The sequence below is a fragment of the Podarcis erhardii genome, assembly GCF_964252035.2.
Source record: "Podarcis erhardii genome assembly, chromosome: 2".
Taxonomy (NCBI): Eukaryota; Metazoa; Chordata; class Lepidosauria; order Squamata; family Lacertidae; genus Podarcis; species Podarcis erhardii.
Window position 1 is genome coordinate 96,227,610 of NC_138498.1, and position 26,084 is coordinate 96,253,693.

Below are 26,084 nucleotides of genomic sequence, written 5' to 3' on the forward strand. Positions count from 1 at the left end.
ACAGAAACTGGTTGCACAAGAGAGCCATTCTGCTTCCCTTCTCCACTCCTGCCACATACACAAAAATGTAAAACATCCTACGGCTTTGTAAAAGTGATATGATGATGATGAAGAAGAAGAAGAAGAAGAAGAAGAGGAGGAGGAACAGCTGTCAGAGACAGCAGCATGCCTCAGGATACCAAATACTTAGAATTTAAATCAGGACACATTTGTTCCCTTAATGTCTTATTTGTGAGCTTCCACTATTGTAGCAGAAATAGTGACTTGGTCCTTTGTTCTTTTGCAGTAAACTTCTCCTTATGCTCTAATGGAACCATTCACTCTGCTCTGCTTTCACAACCGTTGCTTTAGGTAGCATAGCTGGAAATAGAATGCTGTGCTAGCTAAAGGGACCTCTGGTTTGATCCACCAAGTCCCTTGGGCTCTTATAAAGATAATAGTTCTGACCTATAATTCCACAGTGTCAGAGCCATGGATTTTGACAGTGTAGATTCTCGTGTTGATATATAATATAATGCCTTGCCTTGGTTTCTAGACCTTGTATACTTACAATATCCCCCCCAGTAGATAAAATGCTGTGAAAACAGATGCATATACTTTTTATCATGTTGCAAAACCATTCTATCTCTATTACACAGGGAGAGAAGTTGCTGTTTCACTGGCAGTTTTAGGATCATATATAATCTTATTGTACAGCCATATTCAATAACTGTCTCACAAGATTCTATTTATAGTCTATTATTACTTTGCAGGCACCTAATAACAAGATGAAATTCCTATTAAGGTACTCTGTATTCTGTTTAATTCTAGTATGCAAAGCAAGGTTTCTCCTGAAATATTTTCCTCTGGTGTCTGTGAAATAGTTCAAAAAAGTTGGGTGATAGCAAAAAAGCCAATTACTTTTGAGCATCAGTATGTTACTCTTTGATTTCTTATACAGTCATACCTTGGTTGTTGAACGCCTTGGTACTCGTACGTTTCGTCTCCTGAACAATTGAAACCCAGAAGTGAGTGTTCCAGTTTTCTAACTTTTGGGGGGATGCCGAACATCTGATGCGGCATCCGATTGGCTGCAGGAGCTTCCTGCAGCCAATCAGAAGCCATCCTTTGGTTTCCAAACATTTTGGAAGTCGAATGGACTTCCAGAACAGATTCCATTCAACTTCCAAGGTATGACTGTATTATAAAAGTCATTTCTGCTGTCTTCTGAGTTGGTTTCATCCATCTTCCCAAATGTTCTTACATATCAAACAGATATAAGCAATTATTCATGGTGCCTCATTGACATCCCAGTTAAACTGGAACAATTTGATTAAACATGTTTTGTTTCGTCCCATTGTAGCTAACATGACAGCATATGTTCAAATCCATAAACTTTAGCTTAAATAAAGGATCCTTAGGAACCATTGATATTTCAGCCATCCTGCTATAATTATTTAGGAAGGTTCATATTGAAAATCTGTTCCTTCTGAAAGAAAGATTTAGGAAGGTTCATATTGAAAATCTGTTCCTTCTGAAAGAAAGGGAGAAAGATTTCCGATTATGTATGTTTGCTGATGTGCCTGTATACTTGATAAGCATGTTATTACGGGGGAGGAGAGGCATTTTGATCCTGCTAGTTAGTGAGGCCGCAGTTCAACTTTCTGCAAATGTTAAGCATTTATTACAGTTTCATCAGTGTTTGTACCCCCTTCAAAGTCTACCAACAGTCCACTTATAGCTGCTTAAAATTGAAATATAATATCTGAAAGAATAGGCAAAGCTCTTTAGGTACTAGACATTTCAGTAGAGTATTGATAAAGAGAGAACTGTACTGTAATCCATGTCTTTCACTTATAAGTGAAGCATAAAAACTAGGCCATTTCCAGTCATTTTTAAATGAGTGCCATATTAGACTATGTGGGTTATTTTCTCTCTTAAGTCATCAAACATTTACAATTGGACTGGCTCCTCTTTCAAGCAGGAAGGGTTGTTGATAGCAGATATGTCAATGTCTTCTTTGAACATCAGCTTAGATAGCTGGCTTGTGGCGGGTTTCTTTGCTAATAAAGGCCTTTTTTAGAATACATTCTTTCTACCATCGATTTGCTTTGTGTATATCAAAAAGGGTGATACTTAAATATAGGCAGTTGAAACATACATTATCAACTCAGACACGTGTTTGACTTCCAAGTACCTCAAAGTACTCTACATTGTTTATTTTAACTAAACAATAGGCATTGGTGTAATATGCCAGGTCTTCTTTCTGTGCCAACTCAGTGCTGCTGTCAACATTGATTTGCATTGATGTGACAAAGCCGATAGATGTGAACCACTAGAATCCTCTGAAAATGGAATTTGAGACTATATCGCACCAACCAACCACTTACTGCTATAATCTGTGGTGCTTATGAAATGCATCAGTCATTTTTCAGTTCCATTCATAAGCAGCTTTCAGAGGTGCCCTTGAGAGCAAAGACAAATTTTGTAGCACAGATTTAATGCACAGATAGCTAACTAGCAGCATGAGAGGTAGATCTAGTCCCAAGGTAAGTTTATCTGGTTTTTTCCAAATTTTAATCATTTCATCTGGAAGGAAAAGAAGAATACTTAATATAAATTTGGGGTGGAATTTGAAGTAGCACTAAGGAGACCACTCCATCATTGCAAACGTTTCAGCTTGCCATACAATCTCCCCCTCTACCACCACTTATTGTTCTGGGCATTCTCACAACCCCCTAGACCTGTGCAGGGGGAGAAGAGTAGGGAAACCCTTTTGCACTAGTGGGACTCATACTGGTTCCAGCTTTAGTTGAATCTGTGCATTAGTCTGGAAAGTGTAATACAGTGGTACCTCAGTTTCAAACGTAATCTCTTCCGGAAGACAGTTAGAGTTCCAAAACATTCGAAAACCGAAAACTCAATATGGAAGCCTCAAAACGGAAAACTCAATACGGAGAACTCAATACAGTGGTACCTCAGGATGCGAACGGGATCCATTCCGGAGCCCCATTCGCATCCTGAATAGAACGTAAGACGCATCTGTGTGCGTGGGTTGCATTCCGCTGCTTCTGCGCATGTGCGTGATGTCATTTTGACTCTCTGCGCATGCGCGAGCGGCGAAACCCGGAAGTAATGCACTCCATTACTTCCGGGTCACCACGGAGCGCAACCCGAAAATACTTATCCTGAAGCATATTTATCCGGAGGTATGACTGTACAGAATGTTCAACTTCTGAGGTGAGTTCAAAAACCGAAGCATTTACTTCCGGGTTTACAGCGTTCAAAAACCAAAATGTTCGTCAACGGAGACGTTCGAATAGCGAGGAACCACTGTATATAGTGCTTTTAATGGTTTTATCCCATTCACTCCCCACTACTGCGGCTTCCTCCACTACCACTTCATCCTTTAGTCTAGCATTCTGTTCCCAAACTGGGTGACCAGATGCCTATGGGAAGCTCATAAGCAGGATGTGAGTCTAACAGCCCTCTCCCTACATGTGATTTCCAGCAACTGGTATTTAGAGGCATAGGGCCTCAAAACACTGGAGGGGGAACAGGAGGCAGTGAAGAAGCCAGCAAAGATTCTGAACCAGTCTCTGCTTGTTGTGAAGGCACTCTTGCAGCATGCAGCATGGCTGAAGTATGTGCTTTCCTATTGCATCCATTTGTAGCCTGAATTTATTGCTTTCTTACAAGCCTGCATAGTGCAGCTGAGTGCTGGATGAGAGCTGGGGCCAGTCACTATCCGAGAATGATAAAATAGGATGGGGGAGAGCTCTGCACTCTGCCATGAGGTCCTTAGAGGAACAGCAAGATATAATAAATCCAAATTTTAGAAATAATAAATCCAAAACCCCTTAAGCTCCCTTTATTATTCTGGAGCTCTTTTCAAGAACTTTCTGTTCCACCATTGGGTAAACACTGTAAAGCAGAGATGGAAATGAGCTGAGGAAGTATTATCTCATGCCATTGCTCTTCTAAAAGCAACTCCCAGCTTGAACTCACCTATACTAAAGGGTTACATAATTATTATTTTCTCAAAGGAGTGATTAATTTTAACGTTTTTTGTTGCTGCAAGATAGAGCTAAAAGGACAGAATTTAAACTAATTTTTGAAGTCATATATTTTCGGCTTGCATTACCATTTCATTCACCTTTTAGAGGATTGTGCATTAATCATACCCCTTATACATAACGTTTTCCCTTCTTGAATATATGTATCTGACTGCTGCTTGTAAAGTATTCTGCAGTTAACAAGACAAAGGGGCCTGGTCTCCCTGTTCAGTGCCGCACAGTTGCTTTGTCCAGTGCACTTATATATCCAGGTATTGTATGCTATGATTATTCCAAACTGAAATATGCCATAAATTGTGGGCTTTAATTTCCCTTCATTTCCTCCCTTGATTTCTCTGATGCCTCTTCCTCCCTTGACAGTCTTACCTTCTTCCAAAAAATCAAAATCAAAATCCTTCTCCTCTGTAGCTTTATAGTAATATCCATTACCGACTCACAGCCACTGTGTGTAAAGCCTTTTTCCTCTCCTGTGTGGAACAATCCTGTGATAGTGGTCTTTTCTGACTCTGTAAATTATCCCAGAAGTTGATGGACTCTGCACCCATTAGCCCAGCCAGCATGGTCAATGGTCAGGAATAAGAACATAAGAAGAGCCTTGCTGGTCCTTGTCGTCCAGCACTCTGTTCTCACTGTGTTTAACTAGATGCCAGTGGGAAGCCCAGTAGCAGGACCTGAGTATAAGCGCGCTCTCCCTTGGAAAGGATGACTTGTGTTGCTGTCCAACAAGACCTGGAGGGCACTAGAAGGTGGCTCTAAAGAACACTAATCCAGGAGTTTATTTAGTTTGTTCAGGAAGCTCTACTCACTAGTACAGTCCAGAATACATCATCTGAAATTCCTATTATCCAGACCGGCCTTTCTCAGCCTTGGGTCCCCAGCTCTTCTTGAACTTCAACTCTCATCATCCCTGACCCCGGCCATTCCACTACAATAGGAGTTGTAGTGCATGTTGAGAAAGGCTGACCCGGACTGCTCCTCTCTTTATAACTTTTTCAATAGTTGGAGAATTTTAAAGGTTTTGGGTTGCTGTTTTGCTGTGTTTTCACTTCACATAGGCACAGCATCTCCAAGGCTTGTAAATGTAGGGTTGATGAAGCTGCCACATAATTTTCTTACTCTGTAGCCAGAGGAGGTTGGAATAGAATGTATTATTTCACTTTCTCTTAAGAACATTAGGGAGCTGTGTGTGTATGTGTTGCAATTAAAGCATTTAAAGAATACACATATTTCTCTTTGCAAAGCTACACTCTTTTCCCCCCATCTCTCTTATTTTTAGAATTTCACTATTAAAAGATGGAGGCCTCCGAATAGCTAATGTGAGTAAATCAGATGCTGGAAGTTATACTTGCCTGGCAGAGAACCAGTTTGGAAAAGCTAGTAGTTCAACTAGCTTATTAGTTACAGGTAATTAGATAGCTAATTGTCTATCAGTAGCAAATTGTATGAACTGAGAAATTTGTGAAACAGACATTCCAGTTTTATATTTTCAGTTTACTTTCAATTAGTACTGCATGCACAATTCATGTGAAATATGTAATCAGTGCTCTTGCTAAGCTCATAGGAAAATGGTTTTATATATTAGACTGTTTATATTGAATGCTCTATCTTTCAGAGTTTTTTATATGGTGACGTTTCAGCTTTTTCTATGAAACTTTCTGATAGTCTCCATGGACAGCCATATGAAATCTCTGTTGCCTTAGTCTATACTTGACCATGCATTTGTGGAGAGGGAACAGGTTTACAGTTTTGAAATAGAACTAATTTTTGCTTTAAAAATATATATGACAATTCCATTACAAAAAAAAAAAGCAGGAAAATTGGGTTTTTGTCAAGGACAGTACTGGAGATTTGAAATGCTTTTTCATAATACATAAAAGAGTGCATTCCATATCCTCTGGTTGTCATTCTCAATCCTCAATCCTCTCTTAGGTTTTTAATTCTGCAGTATGTTTATGCCTATATTTTTTCACAGGGCATTCTTGTTTCAAAGGCAGATTTTGCACAGTTTCCGGTTTCATCAGATTTCCTCTCTACTTTTGAGATGTTTTCTAACATTCCTGAAAGATGCTTGATTGGAGTTTGGAAAATCTTTGAGGCAGGGAAACTGTACTTAAGTCTTTGACTCAGTTTTGTGTGTGTGTTGTATACAAAATTATACTTTAAAAAAACACAACTATGCAGGAAAGTAGAACAGTAATTCAGACAGCTGAAACTGACTCTTCCTGTTCTTCACAGAACCAACTCGGATAACTCTGGCACCTTCAAACATGGATGTTTCAGTAGGGGAAAGTGTTATCTTGCCCTGTCAAGTTCAACATGATCCACTGCTGGACATTAGTTTTACATGGTATTTTAACAGCGCATTGACTGACTTCAGAAAAGATGCATCTCATTTTGAGAGAGTAGGTGGGGTAAGTTGTAAAATATTTATTTATCTTCTGGTTGTTATCTTTAGCTATACTCGTCATCTGGAAAGGGCAAAAAATGATTTTACTAAACTTAGTACGTTTGTAGCTTTTTAATGACAAAAACAATACATAACCATTAAACTGCTAATGATAGTGTGGGGTTTGCTGCATATTATTAATGGATTTGACAGTAGAGGAATTTCTGCAAAATAAATCTCACTTTTTTATTAGTTGTAGAAATGTACTTACAAGTGGATTGAATTTACATATTCTTTTTTGCAATAGCCCATCCATTTTGCCCAGATATTATTTTGCTCCACTCATTTATATACCCTTTTTGGGGTTTGAACATAACACCTCCCGTCCCTGGAAGATATAGCTGCTCCTGTTATGTCTAGGATGACTCCTACCATAAAAACCTTCTTATAGTTTATGATCTGCTTTGGCGGCTCTGCCACAAAGGTCCGGTTTTCATGTCACAGTAAACCAGAGTATGGCTTGTCATGATTTCCTGAATGTTCTTTTTTTATAATTATATTTTATTAATTTTCCATCAAAAGAAAATACAAATCACACCACATTACAACTTCTATAATTTTTTTCCATTTTTGACTTCCTTAAGCCTCTCTGCCAATCATCTGAATTATATCTTCTTTAATTACACATTTCCAAATTTTGCTATTGCCTTTATGCCTACCCCCCACTTCTATTTTCCCTTTTTACAATATTTCTTATGTTATTACAGAGCTTCTTTAAATGCCACTAACGTTATTCCATTATCACTTATACATTCCCAATACTCAACTAACTTTCCCCAGTCCTCGATGAACTTTTGATCTCATAGATATCTGATCTTCCCAGTCAGTTTATCAAGTTCTGCATAGTCCATCAGCTTCATTCTCCACTCCTCCAGCGTTGGTATTTGTTCTTGTTTCCATTTCTGGGCCAGTAGATTTCCTGAATATTCTGCCTCCTTAATAGTTGCTCACACCCACTATGTTCCTCTCCAAGTTTTTAGATTAGCCCAGGACCACAGCTAAGGGATCATAGGTAAGCTATCTTCTTAATCACAACCTATAACCTTGGGGCAATCCTTGGCTACAAATCATGTTTGAGGAAGAGGGACCTTAAACCACAATCCTGGGTTAAGATGGCATAGTAAGTGGCCTAAAAATGCCTGAGAAGGTGCAATCTCCTCCTTGGCTTTGTGCCAAGCCATGGCTTAGCATGACAAGCAAATGCAGCCGAAGTGAGGCTAATTGCAGAGAACATTGGGCAGGGGCTTTGCCAGTGATATACCAGCTGTGGAACTCCCTCCCTAGGAAGGTTAGAGTGGCTTCTTCTTTAGTTTTAGGCAAGCTATTAAAACTTACTTGTTCTTTGTAGCTTTTAATTCTGCCCTTTCTCTTTAAATGTGCATTTTTCTTGTTCCTAATCTGTTCCTCCTAATATTGCTTTAAATTACAGTTTTTGAATTGTGTGTTGCTTGGCTGGTGTGCTTTTGGATCAAAATGCAAATTCATAAATAATTTTATGAATAAATAAGAGAGTCCAAGTACCCATGGAATTGTGCGCTATATTCCCCTATAAAGTTTAAGGCTAAATTGGACCTGACATGAATCACATGATCGTATCTCCCCCTCCCCCTTACTAAACATTATGCTTTTTTCTGCTTTTCTTTTGCTACATTAAGCTGGGGGGCAATCCAAATTGGGGCAGTGGGAAAAGGAGCAGGGAGATTTAAACTCTCTGGCCACACTTTTACAACTTATTTGCAGAAACAAAAACAAAAAAAATGGACTCGGCAAGATTTAAATAAACATTTACAATTTTATTTACAGAGAACAAGAAATATAACAGGTGATAACATAGTATTATGTACAAACAGCAGAATGCAACATTTGATGTAATAAACCAGAAGTTGGGGGAAGTCACAGGGAGGGGGGAAATTGGAAAATGAATGTTAAGTAATGATATTGGATAGTTGTTATCAGAAAAGAAAATCAATAAAAATTGTTTTTAAAAAATAAAAATAAACTTTCTGGCCACACTGTGGCACCAACGGTAGCCTCGCTCCCACATAAAACAGCAGTCAAGAATGAACTCTCCTCTTGTTATAATGAAACTATCGTTTTTCCTTTTTTTTCAAATAAAAAAGACTAAAATTATAATGAAGTTATATCTAATTATAAGACTGGATTGTTTTAAAATGCAATGTTGGTACTATACAGCTTTATTCCACTAATTGCTAATGGCAGGAATCCAAAGCACGGCATGTAGTGTTCCACATACGTGCGTGGGCCAACTTTTTTCACTTCCAGTCTGCCAGCAGTCAATTCCCTCCCACCTCTTTTAAAACAAACAAACAAAGCAGAGGTTTTGGAAACCTCTCCAGCACAGAACCTCTTGAGGCCTTGAAGAACTGGGAGGCGGGGAGGGGCAGGGAAATCACATTACCATCATACCTAACTTAAACCATTTCAAACAAAACCTGGCCTCTTTTCAAGTGGCCGGGTGTCCTACCCCAGTGTTAAGCATCGTTTGTTAGAATTGTTTTATTCAGCTTTTATTTTAAAGGGTGACGTCTTAACGATTAGCTGACAGGGGCTGATACAGTGAGTGTTCTTTCAGAATGAGACACAGCTTACTGTCTCCTGCCTAATTAAACTTCTCACCCTGGTTTCTAGCACCTGAGATGCAGCACCCATCTTCTGCAACTAGTACTGCAGGTCTTTTCAAGCCAAAAGAAGAAGTCTTGGGATCAGCTTGTGTGACGCTAGGCTTTCAGTTCTAGCCAGCGCTGCCTCCTTGACTTTTAGAACTGCATTGCTTGAGAGCAGGGTAGCTTTTCAGAGCACGTATGCCATGAAGCAGTTGAGGGAAAGAGGGCTGGAATTTCAAAGAGAGAGAAGCTACTGAGAGGCTTGGACGCTTAGACATAAAGACAGAACAAGTGATCGCTGCTTGACATGTGGCAGAAACTTAGCAAGTTGAATGTGTTATCCCAGCTTCTAAGCCCCACTGTATTTCAACTTCCACACCACCTCTGAAATAAAGATATAGGAAAGTGAATGGGTTGCACTATGGGCCCACAGGGTCTAACAAACCCTGCGCAAGGACTTTCCCTTGCACAACAGGGCTTTGCACACACACACACCCTCTGAAATTGACTCTTGGGGAGTCAAGTGAACCCCAAGAACAGGGGGGAAAGGGAAGGGAGGTCATTTCACCTAGCAAGCTGCAATGCTTGTGCAAACAGAATGATTGGTAGAGGGTGACGTTGAATTCCACTCCACAGTAGACTTGGGCGATATATCAGTATATCACCCAGGACAGCTTTGATGGGCAGACCACAGTGACAGCTTCACTCAGCAGTATATTGCTGGTGAAACTGCTGCTGCTTCTGAGTCCTCTTTCCTTCAGCACACTGGGCACTGGAGGAAAAAAATCTGCCGGTGCTGGAGGCAGAAGGACTCAAGCGGTGGCAGTTTCACCAGCAATATACCACTGAGTGAAACCGCCACCATGGTCTGCCCCTCATACTGGCAGAGGGAGATACAGCTGGTTCCTCCACTTCTTTAAACTGCCTGGCTGAGGAGCATGCCACTGCCCTTGTCTCAGCCAAGCAGTTTTATGGAGCCTCCAGCCCACCACCAGCTTGCACAAGCCAACTGCGCAGGGGGGCTCTGCTACAAGTGCTCCCGCTTCCCAGCTGAGGGAGCCTGAACCCAACTCCTGTTGCACGGGAGCAGAAGCTGGATCGGGTCTGCTCAGCTGGCGGGATGCAGGCTCCATCACACTTTTCCACTGAGGGGTTCCCGGCTGTGTTCCCCTCAATGGAGAAGTTTAAAGGAGCACCGCCTGACCAGGCTGAGGCAGCCCAGCAGCTGCATCAGAAGCGGTACAGGAGCTCTCAGATGCAGCTGCTGGGCTGCTTCCACCTTCCCCGACCCCAGCCCCTGTTCTGTCTGGCTGCCTTCAGGTGGCGCAGGGGCTCTGAGCAGCCCTGATCCTGCTCCTACTTGCAAAGAAGCAGGAGCGGGGTCAGGGATCTCTCAGCTGGGAAGCAGAGGCTTCACGCTCCCCAGCTCAGCAGCCCCGATCCTGCTCCTATTTGTGTGCATTGCTCCCAGCGCGCCAGATGCTGGGCTGAAAGTGCCTCAGGTCCCGCCATGAGACAGTTTCTCCCAGCGCCTTGCCAGCTTATTTCAACATTGTGGTTTATTGCCGTACCGTGATGTTTTGCTGGTGATGCACCGCGATGTTGAAAACCTAATATCACATAGCCCTACTCCAGAGCTTTATTCATTTATATGTCTACTCTGGAACATTTGTAACTAGTTAAATCCAGTCCAGTTTATGCACAGGTGTACTTCCTTTCCAAGCTGAGGTTTGCTCATCTCTTTAAAAGCAGGGGATTAAAATTAGAAGTTTTGCCCAGATTTCTCCAGTACTGTGGGAGTGAACTACAGATGGTCTTTGATAGCGTATGCTAATTGAGGTGACACTTCTTCAGAAAAGCACGAGACAGGCTAGAGAGCACACATGCATGCAGACAGATATGTATAGTCCTTAAATATTACATTTTGCCTGGTGTGTAGTAAGCTAGTCTCCTCCACCACCACCACCACCCCAGATGTCCAAGCAAGTAAGGATTAAACAAAAATTGCCTTACCATTCTCTTGACAGATGATGCACACAGCTTCTGAACTGTTAACATGCTGCCTGTATGCCACTGAAGATATTACTGTGTCAGAAAGCCTATTATCAGCTGAAACTGGGTAGACATCAGTATTAGAAATTGTTACAATGTGGTTACTGGTTTTAATACCTCCCAGACTGCTGGTGATTTCTGTTTCAAGAGTCAGCGTAGTACCGGTCAGGGAAGGTGACCTTCCTGTCATTGTGACTTGACCACAGCAACACATATCTAATTTCACTGGCTGAAGATGTGAATGAAATCTCTCCGACTGCCAGAATTCCAAGAAACATTGGCAGTTTGAGAGCATGTTGCTGCACCATTTTTGTAGTGCTTTCACAATACCCAATACTGAGTTACACAAAATGCTAAGGCTTTGGTAGCACATCCTTCGTGATATGGTGAATGATTGATATTGGAATTCAACTTTCACTCTCTCTCTCTCTTGCCAACATGATATTGTTCACCGTGATTAGATACAGCATTGTTTTGTCTATTCAAACTTGTCATCGGAGAGGTGCACAAGCTTATATATAGAGTTTGACAATCCCACAGGCAAATTTATACTTAGTGCAAGATTTATTTCAGCAAATAAATTACCGCATTGGAAAGGGTGAATGTGGGTGTCTTAGCCTTGAGGGTTGCTTTACACTGTCAGTTCTCACTGTTGTGTGAATTTATATGTTGTGCTCTCTGGAAGAATTTTGAGCTGCAGTTTTTTACACCAAACATCACACTCTTTCCCATTAATTGTATACAACACTTTTTACAGATATTCCAGCTTGTATTAAACATAGAAATAGTCAATCATTACCAGGTACTTAAGCTTTCCATTAAGCTAGTCACTTCAAAAAACTGGCAAGGGGAATATTACATTTGGTTTAAGACACTTTCTTTTAGATAAGACATGACTTTGCATTTTTGGAAAGCAAAGGCCACTGAAAATAATTTAATCAAAAGATTAAAGTGCTGCTGATTGAGATCATAAGGGAAACAGAAGGAAAATAAAGCATCTAAACCATATCTAGGGAACTTTTTTGAGCCTGAGGGTTGTGTTTCCTGATTGCCAGTGTTCCAAGGTCCTTATGTAAGTGGTGAGTGGGGCCAAAACGTGGACAAGGTGTGTGTATGAACATACATGCATGCACACCACACATGAATGCAGCACACATAGTGTGCACACACCATCCCCAAAACGCAAAAACTTTCCTGCAATATAAAGAAGCACAATCATTAACATTCCTTCTTTCCATCGGTTCATAAAAACTCTCTTACCCAACCATCCCACCACAAACGAGAAATCTCCATCCAAAAAAGACCCAATAAACTCTTTGCAACAAAGTCAGCATTTCTTTTTCTTATGAACGTGGCTTCGTGCTTAAGAAGCTCTCAGTGGGTCGTCCTGTTATCTTCTCTCTCTCTCTCTCTCTCTCTCTCTCTCTCTCTCTCTCTATCTCTCTCTCTCTTAACGGGATTGGTTTTTGGTTCTTATGCACTGCTGTTTTTGTAGCCTTAGAAAAGAAAATGCTTGCCTAACTCCTGTCCTCTGTTTAGTTGTTATTCTTCGTTTCTTTCATTATTTATTGTTGGTGTTATAGATTGTGAACAATCAAAATAAATTACTGGTGGTTTCCTGTAGATGCATACATGCACAGTGTGAGATGATTTTATTTGACAGAAACACACAAGTGTCTATCTGACACTGATGCATTGTTAAGGGTCATACAAAGTGTGATGTCTTGAAGTGTGAAGTCACAGTAGACATTTGTGCTTCGGGAAGATAAAGTTTTGCAAGTTTGAAAAATGAGACACAGAGAGAGAGAACCACTTGTCAGCCTTCTGTCACTGGAACTGGAATTTTTAATGCTTCTAAGAGCTGCTTTCTTTTTAAGGAGATCCTCATTACAAACATCTCTGGATAGAACAATGAGTATTCAAGTCATTTGGCTTCTTTTTTTTTTATAAGGTCAGTTTTATATTTGCTGTGCACCTGTCTGCCCAATTTGGGGCTGGATGCTAGTTTCAGCTAGTAATTGGGGGCATAGATAATATCAGAGTCAGATGGCAGGCAGAAGGTTAAATTGCTCAGGCTAAAGAGAAGAAGCAAAGACCTTGGATAATAAGAGACCCATTATCCCCATGGATAACTTGGCTGGTTATGTAGTTAACAAGGCTCAGACTGGGCATGGCAGGTAACAGGTGTTTTGTGCCCATAGTACATGGTGGCACCCAGCAGCAGAGGCCTGGCCTTCCGTACTTACTCCTCTGTCTTTTGCCTTACTTGCACAGACAGAAAGAAGCCAGAGTTTGGCTACCAGGACTCCCAATTCAAAGTCCCATAGTATCTTTAGACAGAGTTTCTTCCACTAAAATGAAAGTTCCTCCCTTTACATCTAGGACCCTTTGACCCCAATCTGGGGCTGGAGTTGTTTTGTTGTATGCTTGCTTTTAGCATCTTACATTTGTACTTGACATTTTTATTTATTATTTTTATTATTAACTTTCTATGCTTCCCTTCATTTGAGGATCACAGGGCAGTTCACCACAAAATACAAATACAAAATGAGAACACAAAATACACAATAAAACAAAAACAAACCAATAACACCCCTCCAACAAACACATTTAAAAGGCCATAGAATGTTAAATAGCCAAAGGCCTGGTTGAAGAGGAACGTTTTCACCTAGCGCCTAAAGATGTGGAATGAAGGCGCCAGGCGAGCATCCCTGAGGAGAGCATTCCACAAGTGGGGAGCCATAGCAAAAAAGCCCCCATTGTTGTGTTGCTGCCCTCTGGACCTCTTGTGGAGGAGACGCATGAAGAAGAGCTTCAGATGATGATTGCAGGGTCCAGATCAGTTCATAAAGGAAGTCAGGTCACATCCACAATCCCAGTTCTTTTATTCATCTAAATTTAAAGGGCACCTTTTTATGATTCCCCTTCAGCTTTCTCAAAATTCCCCAGGGGGGAATTTGATGTCTAAAGATACTATGGGACTTTGAATTGGGAGTCCTGGTAGCCAAACTCTGGCTTCTTTCTGTCTGTGCAAGTAAGGCAAAAGACAGAGGAGTAAGTACGGAAGGCCAGGCCTCTGAAAATAATTTCATCTTCCTCTGTCATATTCTGTTCCTTCTCCATTGTGCATGCACACGCTAGTGCACACTAGACAGACTGCATTCCATGCAAGCAATTATTGATAGAAGTGTTACTTCAAAGCTGGTTTCTTCCTCTTGGGGACAGGTTGCAGCTCAGTGTGTACAGCACATGCTGTCATGCAAAAGGTTGCAGGTTCAGCCCCTGACATTTTCAGTTAGGGCTGAGACGGGCTCCTGCATGAATTTCTGGTGAGCTGCTGCCAGTCTTGTGTCAACAGTAGTGAGCTAGATGGACTAATGATCTGACTCAGCACCAGGCAGCTTCCTCTCTTTCTCTCTTTACCTGAAAAAACCCAGATGCTGTTGAACCAAGAACAAGCAAGCTAACTGAATATAAATTTTAAATATATATATTTATCTGAACAGAGTGCATCGGGAGACTTAATGATTAGGAATATCCAACTGAAGCACAGTGGAAAATACGTGTGCATGGTGAAGACGGAAGTGGATAGTGTGTCATCTGCAGCAGATCTCATTGTTCGAGGTATGAGCAATGCTACTTACTTACCTAGGCGTAAGTAAACACCTCTTAGGGTGTTTCCAGATTGAGTTTGAGAGTTCTTTTGTTGTATCTAAAGTGTCAGACACTGCCTTGCAAACCTCAAGAAAGTGTTCCTTCTTGACATGTTGATTTCCTCAATATGTACATTGAGATCTATCAGGACCAGCAGTAGTGACAGAAAGAGAGAGACTGTATGTTGGAACTCTGGTTGATGTCCCTGTCAAAGAGTGCTAAATTAGCAGTGGTGGGAGATAGTTTCTGAATGTTTCTTTCTAGCTTCCCATAGGTTTCTGAGATGTTCCTCCTACTTCCTGAGATCTGAGGAAATGAACACTACACAATACACATATTCAGTTTATATGTTGCAGTGGGGGGGGGTGCAAACACAGCAACTTGTTGCTATTGAAAGCAATAAATCCTCTGGAGGCTTGGGGGGGGGACCCAGCACAGGTTTAGGGGGCACAAGGGAGAGGGGGAAGGTATTACTGTGCAAGTATACATCAATTCATGCTGTACAAATTAATACTAATTTGGATGAAATTTGTCTTTATGTGTAAAAGTGAATGTGACAATCTTCATCTGTGGCTACACTATTTTACTTCAAAATAACATTGTATTAGCTCTTACTTGATGTTCTCTCTGTGTGTTTTTATTTTAAAATGTATTTAAGAAGAAGTAGAAAAACACAGTAGTATATTTTGTAAACTGAAGCAAATCCTTATTTCCAGAAATGCTTAAGAAAGCTTTCAGGGTTAAATTGCTGTCCAGGGTGCTGATGCGGTTTTGTGCAGGGGAGAAATGACTACCAAGCGAACATCATGGCAAAAACTGCTTTAGATAACAAATTGTCAAACGAAAAAGATGTATTAGCAGATTAAGGCAGGACATCAAGGACTAAAGTAAAAGACGCTGATTTGAAAAGGTAGTGAAAAGTTGCTGAATAAAGGTCCCCGGAAGAATACATCATCTGCTCTCTGCTTGTGAAACTGCTGTTTCAGAACTTGCTTTTACAACTATAAAATAACCAAGCAGGAGTTTAGTAAATGTAAAAAATGGCAGTTTTATTGCAATCTAAATTGTTTTCTTCCCCCCACAGTGCTGGCAAAATAGAAATCAGCTGGCACTGTGTTTAAAGATTTGTAGAATAAGTGCTGCCTTCATAACACCTTTCCAATTTAAAAATCTAATATCTTATTGCATTAGGCTCACCTGGACCACCGGAACGTGTAAAAGTGGATGAAATAACAGCTACCACAGCCCGGCTTACTTGGCATGAGGGCTTAGATAATCACAGCCCAATCGCTAGTTATACAATACAGGCCAGGACACCCTTTTCAGTGGGATGGCAAAGAGTCACAACAGGTAGAGGGAAATATTTTTGAAGTGTTTATGAAGACTGCATTTTAATATTTTATTGTTGTGGAGGAAACCAGGAATTTGCAGTTTCTTTCAAAATACTCTGTTACAGTTCCTGATGTCATTGATGGGAAGACGTTCACAGCCACTGCAGTAGACTTAAACCCTTGGGTTGAATATGAATTCCGTATAGTTGCCAGTAACAAAATCGGAGGTGGAGAACCTAGTTTACCCTCAGAAAAAGTAAGAACTGAAGAGGCAGGTTAGTGGGTTTTTTGTTTGTTTGCTTGGTTCAATTGATGCAAGTTCAGTGCAGCAGGTTTTCAAACCTTTACATTTTTAAAAAACTTTTGTAAATTTTTTTTTTTTCTGTTTTTAGGCAGTTCAAGAGATGAGTGCTTGGCACTCAGTGACTAACCAGATTTATAATACGCAAGTGCTTGTGTGCTCAGACAACTTTTACATGAAGTTACATATTAATGCATATACTGAAAACCTTCCCCTTGTACTAAATGATGAACTAGAGAAGCCAAATTGTAACAGTGGGGTGCTTGCTGCAGTCCTGAATTCTGTTCCGTCCAAAGTGAAAAGTGTCACCTATCTGTTCTGCTAGAAGTTGTTGCCATAGCACTGCTTGACAGAATGGCTTTTGCTGGCATGTCTAATGCTTTGCTTTTGGCACCACTGAACATTCTTAGGTGAGGCATAGCAAAGCGCATATACTGTGGACCCTCACATCCTAAGATAAGGAAAACCAATTTCAGTCACCACAGGTTGGAGATTACTGGAGAAGGTCACTAAATAGTGGTGTTTGATGTGCAGCCCTGGAATATTTTAGGTAAAGGCGAGAAATAAGCCTACACAGGAATAAGAAAATTATTCCACAGTATTGCGGCTTTGCCATTGATGTTTAGAAAGTAGAAAAATTGTGAATACAAGTGAAGATCAGAGTATTCTTTGCAGTAGTCAAAACAACTTGTTTATATAGTTTTAAAAAATGGTAGAGAATAAAGTAGGTTTGTGTGAGTATTGAACAGGAGCACTCAGATAGAAATTGCTTAACGATTGTTTTTTCTTCTTCTGAGACTCTGCCACCCACACTGACAAGGTGACTGCAACCTTTATGTAATGCTTGCACATGCTTCACGGGGTTCCTTTCCTCTTTGTAATACATACATATATTTCCTCTCCTTAGAATGTGATTGTGCAGTTTAATCAGCAGAGCACTGAAAAGCAGGATGTCATAATTCTACTATGATAAGAATTCAGAATGGCCTTCTTAATTTTTGTGCAGCTTTTTTTAAATTACTTGGCATAAATGTAACATAGAAACCAGCTCTGTATCTTTGAGCTACAAGAATTCAAGCACTACCTGGGAGAAATCTGCCAGTCAAGCAATACTCATAGAACATACTCAGCACTTTGTAGACTTTGTCTGAAGAAGGGTTCCCTTCTTTCAGGAGACTTAGTATGGTTTAAAAAAAAAACAACTTAATTCACTTCTGAATATTAAGAATGGTTATTCCCACTAATAATGAATTTTGACTGTTGAGCACTCATTCGGGTGACTCCAAAATAAGATAGTGGCTTTTAGATAAGTTGGAGACTCCCTATGAACACAGAAACATATACCGTTTTTTTCGCTCCATAAGGCGCACCTGACCATAAGGCTTGGGGGGGGGCGGGAATTCAAGGAAAAAAAATATGTGGCTCTTGGGGGCTTTTGCGGGAGGTGGGGGAAGTGAGAGAGAGCCTCGCTCTGTCCCTTCCCCCACCTCCCGCAAAAGCCAGGGATAGCCGCACGAAGCCTCCCCAGGGCAGAGGGATGAAGGCTCCCCGCTGCCCTGCAGAGGCTTCACGGGCTACCCCAGAGCTGCTCGACCCAACCTGCTCTTTGGGGCTGGCGGTGGGGAAGCTCGGCTCATGCGCTCAGCCTTTCCGCCGCTTCCTGACCTGCTCTTTGGAGAAAGCCACCGCCAGCCCCAAAGAGCACGTCGGGGAGCTCCCCGACCTTGTCGGGGCTGGCAAGGGAAGCCTGGGTCCCCCCCCCAAGCCCCAGGGACCACACATTCAGTCCATAAGACACACAGACATTTCCCCTTAGATTTTAACAGGAAAAAGGTGGGTCTTATGGAGTGAAAAATACGGTAAATACAAACTTATGGCATCTGTCTGTCTCGAGTGAATATGGAGTGTACCTCCAGGGGTGAAGTCAAATTGCTGTGTTAGCAGCACCAAAGTGACCTCCCCAGGGTGCAAGCCTAGGAGGGCAGAGAAAGAGAGGAATTGACCTGCTTGAACCCTCAACATTATAGTAAATATCCTGGAGAGGGAGAATTGGGGCCAAGAGAGATATATGCCATGAGACAAAAGAACCCCTCTTTCTTCACTATGCAGGGATCTAAATAAAGTTCTTTATCATGATATAGAACTGATACAGTTTCACCTCTGAATTTCTGGGACCATTCAATTAATGCGCCTTCTGTTATATTCATGTGCAGCTAATGTGTGTTTTCCCTGTACAGTTCCTGAGGTACCACCATCTGAAGTGAGTGGAGGAGGTGGCAGCAGGTCTGAACTGGTCATCACATGGGATGTAAGTGTTCTGCTTGGAATTTATTTCCTGAAAGTAGCCTTTTTTATTATCTACTCAGTAAAAAATTAGCCAATAACTGACATAAACGTTCATTTATCTGATACAGCTGACTTGTTCTGTCGTCTTAATATGTATGCTTTTCCTGGCCTCTTTCCAGAATATTATCAGAGCAATATTTAGCTAAGCTTATTATTATAATAATTTCATAGGTTTTCAGAGTTAACACAAAAATTAAAACAGCTACTGAAAGTACCTCTTCTCATCAACTTTATGTCCCCAACAAATAGCATATGTTTTCAGAGTTTTGGTCTGAGATTTTCTGTAAGATTATTTGACACATAAACAAAATCACACAGATTTATCCCAGTCTGGCTGAGGCCATCTGAAAAATACTCCAGTAGGAGAAACCTGTAGATTGAAAGGGTGCGAAGGCCTGCCATTACTTCCCTTAGTGATATATCCCTTTGATGACAGTGATGACATTGGAAATAGTCTTCTTAAATCAACACTCTGTAAAATCCTGGTTGTATTTGCCTTAACAATAGACCCAACTTCCAACCTTCCAAGCCTCCACATAGTGGAAACCCAAACATGGTGTCTCTTACTAAGATTATCATCCTAAAACTAGTTAGGAATTGCTGTCGAACTGAATGGGACTTGCATCTGAGTAAACACACTTTGAAATTTGTTCATTTAGGACTAATGAATGCACCAGTCCTTGGTCTCTTTAGGGATAAAGCTTATTGTATTTCTGTTGTGGCTTTGTTTTATGTTTCATTCATTCCTATTCCCCAGGTTGCAATCTTCATTCAGTTAGTGCTCCTTTCTTCCCTTTATAGTTTCTTTTTTCTAATTCCCACCTTTGTTCCTTTTCCTATTCTCTTCCTTGTAAATGTAATAATCTCTCTTTTGCCATCCATCAGGCTGACTCCCCTCTATCTTTCAAACCCTTTTCAAACAAGACACTTTCTTACTGTACCTAACGGATGTTATCGCTTCTCTCCCTTTGTTGGTTTCCTGTGTCATCTTTCTTTTGCACTGCACATGTGTTTATTAGATTATAATATTAACTTTCTGTGTAGTTGATTATTATGCTTTTTGTGTTACTGGTTTGGATAGGGAATGGGACCTGATCTGTTTTATATTCTGTGCAGCTCTTAATTAATCATCTGTGCTTAATAAATGACTGACAATGATAACTCGGCTTAATGCTGTATGGAATTTATGCCACTGAATACTGGGGCTGAACTGAATGTCCTCTCTGTGAAACATTTAGTCATTAAAAAAACTTGCTAAATCAAGCAATAGGCATGCTTTGTAAAAGCCCAGAATGTCGCTGGAAATGGTACTATGAGATCGTGTTGCAGTATTTCCATTGTACAGGGGAAGAATAAGGTGCTTGGGTCTGCAGACTTCCTTGGGATATACTGCTAAATATATGTGCTATCACATGCATTCCTAATGTGCCCTTGGGTTTCTTAAATTGGATCCCATTGCCCCTTTGGCTAATTTAATAAAAACCCTCAGGAGTCAAGTTTCTCTTCCTCATAACGTTGATGAGACAAATTCTTTTTGAGACCTCAAACAATTCTTTTACTAGCTTTTTTATGTTTACATGGCTTGAAGTTTTTGTTGTTGTTATTTTAGTATTTTATTAATTTACAAATTTTTTGCTTAGCCCGTTCCTGAAGAATTACAAAATGGTGAAGGATTTGGCTATGTCGTAGCTTTCCGACCTCTTGGCATTACAACCTGGATACAGACAGTTGTCACGTCACCTGACACACCCAGATACGTCTTCAGAAACGAAAGCATCTTGCCCTTTTCACCATATGAAGTCAAGGTTGGTGTGTATAATAATAAAGGAGAAGGACCATTTAGCCCCGTGACCACAGTGTATTCTGCTGAAGAAGGTGGGTTTTTGAATCATCTCTTACATACCTGTCATTATTTCCCATGTCAATGAGTGAAATATAAATATTTGCTTTGCTAGTATCTGTGAAGCCATGTTAATTAGTTGGCCAGTGAGTTCGTTAAGTTTCTTTGTTTTTCCTGATTCCCCTTCCACCCTGGGTTTTCTTACTGTTTTTGTTTCCTAATGCAGAACCCACCATAGCACCTTCTGGTGTATCTGCAAACAGCCTCTCATCTTCTGTAATTGAAGTCTCCTGGGTTTCCATTCCTTGGAAAATGAGTAGTGGAAGATTGCTGGGCTATGAGGTAAAAATAAAACACTGTGAAAATGTTCCTTTTCCTAGAAGCTAACATGACTGTGATAAGGTGTTTGATTTTTTTTTTTTTTTACTTTCAAATCATTATTCAGTTGCCTGTTGGAAGCCAAAGCTTGCTGCTAAAATCAGCTGCTCTGTCTCTGCTTCTTTATGGAAAAATGAGTCATGCAAACATCTGGTGATGTACTTTTTTCTCTCCCCCAAATTTTGGAAGGGAAGTTGCTAAACAGGCCTGCTGTTTGAAACTAGAAAGGGAGCTTTCTGCTCCTGAATCTAGGCGAACACATGGCATAGTCACAAATAATCTGTTCTTGGGAGAGTATAAAAGCCAAATGTAACCAATCCCACTTTTTGTATGTGTAAAACTTGAGCTTTGCCTTATTTCCTGGCCTCATGCCAGATCAATTACTGCAAGCTCACTAAAACTGCATTGAGAATGGAAATCAGTTGGCAGTCAGCTCTGCTTTTGCTAGCTGCATATGCCTGCTTGGTATCTACAGCATCTCTTGCTGTTTCTCCAGCAAAGGTAAGCACCGTACCCAGTTTCCATTAATAAAAACCCAGTTGCATTTAAATACCCGTGGTTGTGTTCCTTTCTGCTTTGGGAAAGGTAGTAAAATTGCACGTGCATGATGACTTTATGTAAACTGGGGTTTAAGCTGACTACAAAACAAGCCAGGCACAAAATTCGATACTGGCATTTGCAATGCTTAATAGCAATAGTGTTGTGTGCCCATGTAATGGTAGAGAGCTGCTGAGTAACTGCAACTTCTACGAAAATGAAAATAGAGCTGTTTCTCTGGGTTTTAAACAAAAACCTGGGAGGGGGGGTTCCCTTTCAATACTGTGCTATTTCCCATAATAGTCTGAAAGTAAAATTGCATTCAGACAGTTGGACCTGCTAAGCAATAGGTGATAAACAACTATATCAGAGTAAGCAGCAAGGTCAACAATATGTTCTAAGTAGCCGGCTCTTTGTACCCTTTAGGTGAGGTACTGGAATAATGGTGGAAAAGAACAGTCTTCCAACAGAATAAAAGCCATTGGAAATGAGACATCAGTAAGAATAACAGACTTGATGAGCAACCTGGTGTACTACACAGCTGTTCGAGCGTACAACAGTGCAGGAGCAGGTCCTTTCAGTGCCACTGTCAATGCTACCACAAAAAAAACACGTAGGTATCATCACTAGGGGCAGATGTCACAATGGGGTTCCTTTTCTTGCAAGGAAAACAAAATAAACTTTTAATAATGCTACCATAAGCTCTGTGATGCTTTGGAAGCATGCTTGCTAACCAAAGAAGTTTCAATAATAGACCTTTTATCTATTTTTTTGTGTCTGCTGGGAAGACAATAACACAACTCGTACATGGACCGTTTTCAGATATAGGCAGGCAACTGGGCTTCAATATACCTAAACCAAAGCATTCTCTGTGCACCTGAAACAACATTCCTGTTATACTGATAACCAATTTGTTGCTCAATAACTTAAACCTTTGGGAGTCTAGAGCTACATATCAGTCATGTATCGTTGGAGTTTGGTTCTGATTCCTTTAGGAAGAGGGAAGTCTTTCAAGCTGTGAACCCTATCACTGCTGAAGAATATGCCTAGCTGTGTGTGTGTGTGTGTGTACACACAGACACACACATCCAACAGTGAAGGATACTGTTTCACAGACTAGTGGGCATGTATACAACTCTGATGTGGGTGATATGCGTAATATATTTGGATTTGCACCTGCTGCATTCTGCCAGCTTTGGATAGGTAAGAGCCACGGAGGTTGTTGTTATTACTATTACCTACTACTATTACTACTACTATTGTTAGCATAAATGGAACTCTCTGGGGGGAGCATTCCTATTACTTGCCTTCAATATAGCGGCAGTGTTGTGGTACATATTGAAACATAGCTGTATCTTACTGTTGCTACGTGAGATGCAGGATTCTCCTTGAACTGTTGCCTCTTGATTTGACTAGAAATGGGCAAATTGCCCCCATATGGTACTCGGAGTATCTCAGAAATAAACCACTTTGTCCTCCAATATATCAAAAACACATTGGCTCCTTTCCCAAGGCTCTTGAAAAATAAAGGCATCTCCCCCCCCCCCACCGCCCCGCCATGCCAAAAGCACTCCCACCTAATGAGCATCCAGTGCTGCTCTCACTGCCACTCAACTTCAACATAAATTTGTATACAATATAACTCAGATGGATTAGACTATTCCTCTAGGTGTTAAGATGGATGTTAGAATTAGCATCAAAATCTATAGTTTAGAAATCTGAAATACCTCCCCTCCCTGGTGGTCAGAGGACTCTACTCCCTAGTGGTCATTTATTTTTTAATTTTATTTATTTGAAGGTTTATAAACTGCCTCACAGCCAAAAGATACCAAAGCAGTGTTCAGTAAAATAAAGTAAGATAAAATATAAAAGAGAATGGTGTACAAACTTAATAAATTGATTCTCTAATTTTAGCCACCTACACACACACACACACACACACACACACACACACACACACACTCAATACACACACTGTGATCATGTGCAGATTTTAAAGTTGCTGCCTGGTGATTGACAGATTGGCAGGTCATCCATATGCAGAGCTTCCAGGGGACTGGGGTGGGGAGGTCATGGGAGAGGGAAGTCACCAATTTGCCTTTTAAAACTTGGTTCTACTGCTGGCAGATCAGGTAGAGCCCAGTATAGAGTATCAGTTCTTCAGAACTACTTACCTAGATGTTCCCACAGATATGCCGGTAAATTTCAATTTTTGTCATCATTTCAGGAATTTAGCCTTATTAGAACGCTTGGGGGCAGGGGGAAACTAACCAATCCAGTTTAATTTCTGACGCTCTCAGATTCAGCATGAGTTTCAGCATTCTCATCACAGTCTATTATTGCACAGTGGGTCCGTAATAATTGAGGCTCTCTCCTAATTGCAACTTTCTGATGTGATGTGGAGAGATGGAAATGTATATTTCAATATAGATTTGGGAACCAGTGAAGAGGCTCGTAGAAATTAAGCAAGGAGAAACTAGTAATGACCCCTGCGGCTGAACACGGCTATTCAGGTTATGATGTTACAATTCCGTAGTAATTGAAAAAGTAAAATCATTTTCAATGACCTTTGTCTTTTTAATTATAATCCTAATGTAAGATTGAAAACTGCCTATTTATCTTATAAAGGTTGGAGCAAGTCAAGGGCACATGCTACAGAGTTGATTGTTATCTCTCTCCACCCCTGCTCATCCCTGCAGTAGGCACTGTGGAAAATGGAAGTTCCCCTTTCATGCTTGCTTCCCCTTCCTTAAAAAAATATTTGAATGCTAAGGTTGAAAAACACTTGCATGCAGGACTATTGTTATTCATAATTAATTAATAAGGACCACGACAAGGGACTGATGTCCATATCCCCCACTTTCAGATCACTCTCACTCTGCTCAGCCAAGAAACAAGGTCCAGAATTTGGCCTGCCATATGCAATCTACAGGTCTGCAATCACAAATGGGGCAGAGCCCACTGGCCTAGCTCCCCAGCAGGTTGGTCACTTGTGTTTATTGGGGAGGTGTGGGGCAGTGGGAAGCCATGCTTCCATCAGTATTACTACACCATGCTGGCTTTCCCACCGCCTCACCCATTTCCCTCCCAGTAAGCAACAGCCACCCACCTAGCGGGAAGTTAGTGCAGTGAGACACTTCTGTCTACAGTTATGGCCGTGCCCTGCACTTCGCAGCTTGAGCAACCAATACACATTTCCCCAGGAGAACATTACGTATAACAAACCACAGCATAGATCATTAGCATGCTTTGAAATCAATGCCGCAACAGCCAGGCTTAGCCATTTATCACTTTAGCGGATACTAATATAATTATCCTGCAGTTTTAGGAGATAGTGATTTGTTACAGAAGCTCTGTGGCTGAAAACCCGGATAGGACCGAGCTGAAAATAGTGGTGGTGTGTGTTTGTTTTTCTGAACAGTTTAGACAGTATCTAAAAAGAAGCCCCACCCTTAAATATTTTTGTTGCATTGAGTGCATTCACCTTTTGTTGAGTTGTTAACCTCTCTCAATTGACTTTGTTTGCCCTCAGTTTACATAAGCTCATAGACCAACCTGATTGGCTGCACAACATTCTGTTGGAAATGTTTGCTACGTGATCAGCAATCACATAACTGAATAATGCAAGGAGATGAAAGAAGCCTAATAAAGTCTAATTAAAGGAAGGCTAATAAAAATGCTGCCAAAGCAGCAGCCAACAGAGAACAATGACACGAAACAGCAATGTCTAAATTTCCTGGAAGCTGAAATGTTCAATACATCTCTAAACAGAGTTTAAAATGTTGGTTGAAATTTCAAAATTGGGCTAATAGGACCATTTACGCTTTATTTGTGTTGAGTGCACACACTAACTTAAAACAGTTAGAAACACATTCAAGTTCACCATCTCTTGACTGAATTAAGCAGTTCTCATTCCTACCCAAAATGACAGCTTAATAAATAACAGTTTGTTTTTCTTTGACTTTGACTTTACTTTTCATTTTATTTTCTTAAAACTAATAGTTACACTTTGAAAAGCACCCCCATTGCAAATTCCACCTAAACAATGTTCTGTCATAGTATGATTGAGTCTTTAAAATGGTCTCTTTTATTTGTCGCAATTTGTAGGGTTCCTTTACTAATCACTTAAGAAATAACAGAAAGAAGTACAGTGAGAATGAGACCTCCGGGTATAGGGCGGTGTAGAAATTGAATAAATAAATAAATAACCAGATTCCCCACTTAATGAAGTACATGTAACAACAACAAAACAAAAAACAAAAAAGTTGCAGTGTTTTATGCTGATACGTCTCTTTGAGGATATTTAATGGAAGGTCCAAAGTCATTTTAAAACATAATAATATTTACATGCCTCTCCATATTTTAAGAAATGAATCTAGAGTACAAATGAGATGGCGCTTTGTGAAAGTGCTCCTACATCTAACATGTCATGACAGTCAATTTACCTGGGTTGTTATTTGCTCGCACGTAATAAATCTCTACTGCCAAGTAAATTAAAATCATGTTTTAATTATGCATTT

At 40.6% G+C, this 26,084-nt stretch overlaps 1 protein-coding gene and 1 long non-coding RNA gene across 2 annotated transcripts in view; one reads left to right on the top strand and one right to left on the bottom strand.

Moving 5' to 3' along the window:
- The window catches only part of LOC309336547 (contactin-3-like), a 130,751-nt gene that overhangs the window by 95,860 nt on the left and 8,807 nt on the right, over positions 1-26,084 (top strand). The window contains exons 9-17 of the mRNA XM_081852484.1: positions 5,332-5,459; positions 6,291-6,466; positions 14,684-14,801; positions 16,023-16,181; positions 16,288-16,437; positions 18,701-18,771; positions 20,450-20,684; positions 20,876-20,991; positions 21,991-22,177. Coding sequence (XP_081708610.1) covers positions 5,332-5,459; positions 6,291-6,466; positions 14,684-14,801; positions 16,023-16,181; positions 16,288-16,437; positions 18,701-18,771; positions 20,450-20,684; positions 20,876-20,991; positions 21,991-22,177 — 1,340 coding nt within the window. The remainder of the gene's footprint in view (positions 1-5,331; positions 5,460-6,290; positions 6,467-14,683; positions 14,802-16,022; positions 16,182-16,287; positions 16,438-18,700; positions 18,772-20,449; positions 20,685-20,875; positions 20,992-21,990; positions 22,178-26,084) is intronic.
- On the bottom strand, positions 22,258-26,082 carry LOC309337524. Its single transcript, XR_014154389.1, has 2 exons — positions 23,515-26,082; positions 22,258-23,482 (listed from the first exon to the last, which is right to left on the bottom strand). It is a non-coding gene; the product is annotated as an uncharacterized lncRNA (long non-coding RNA).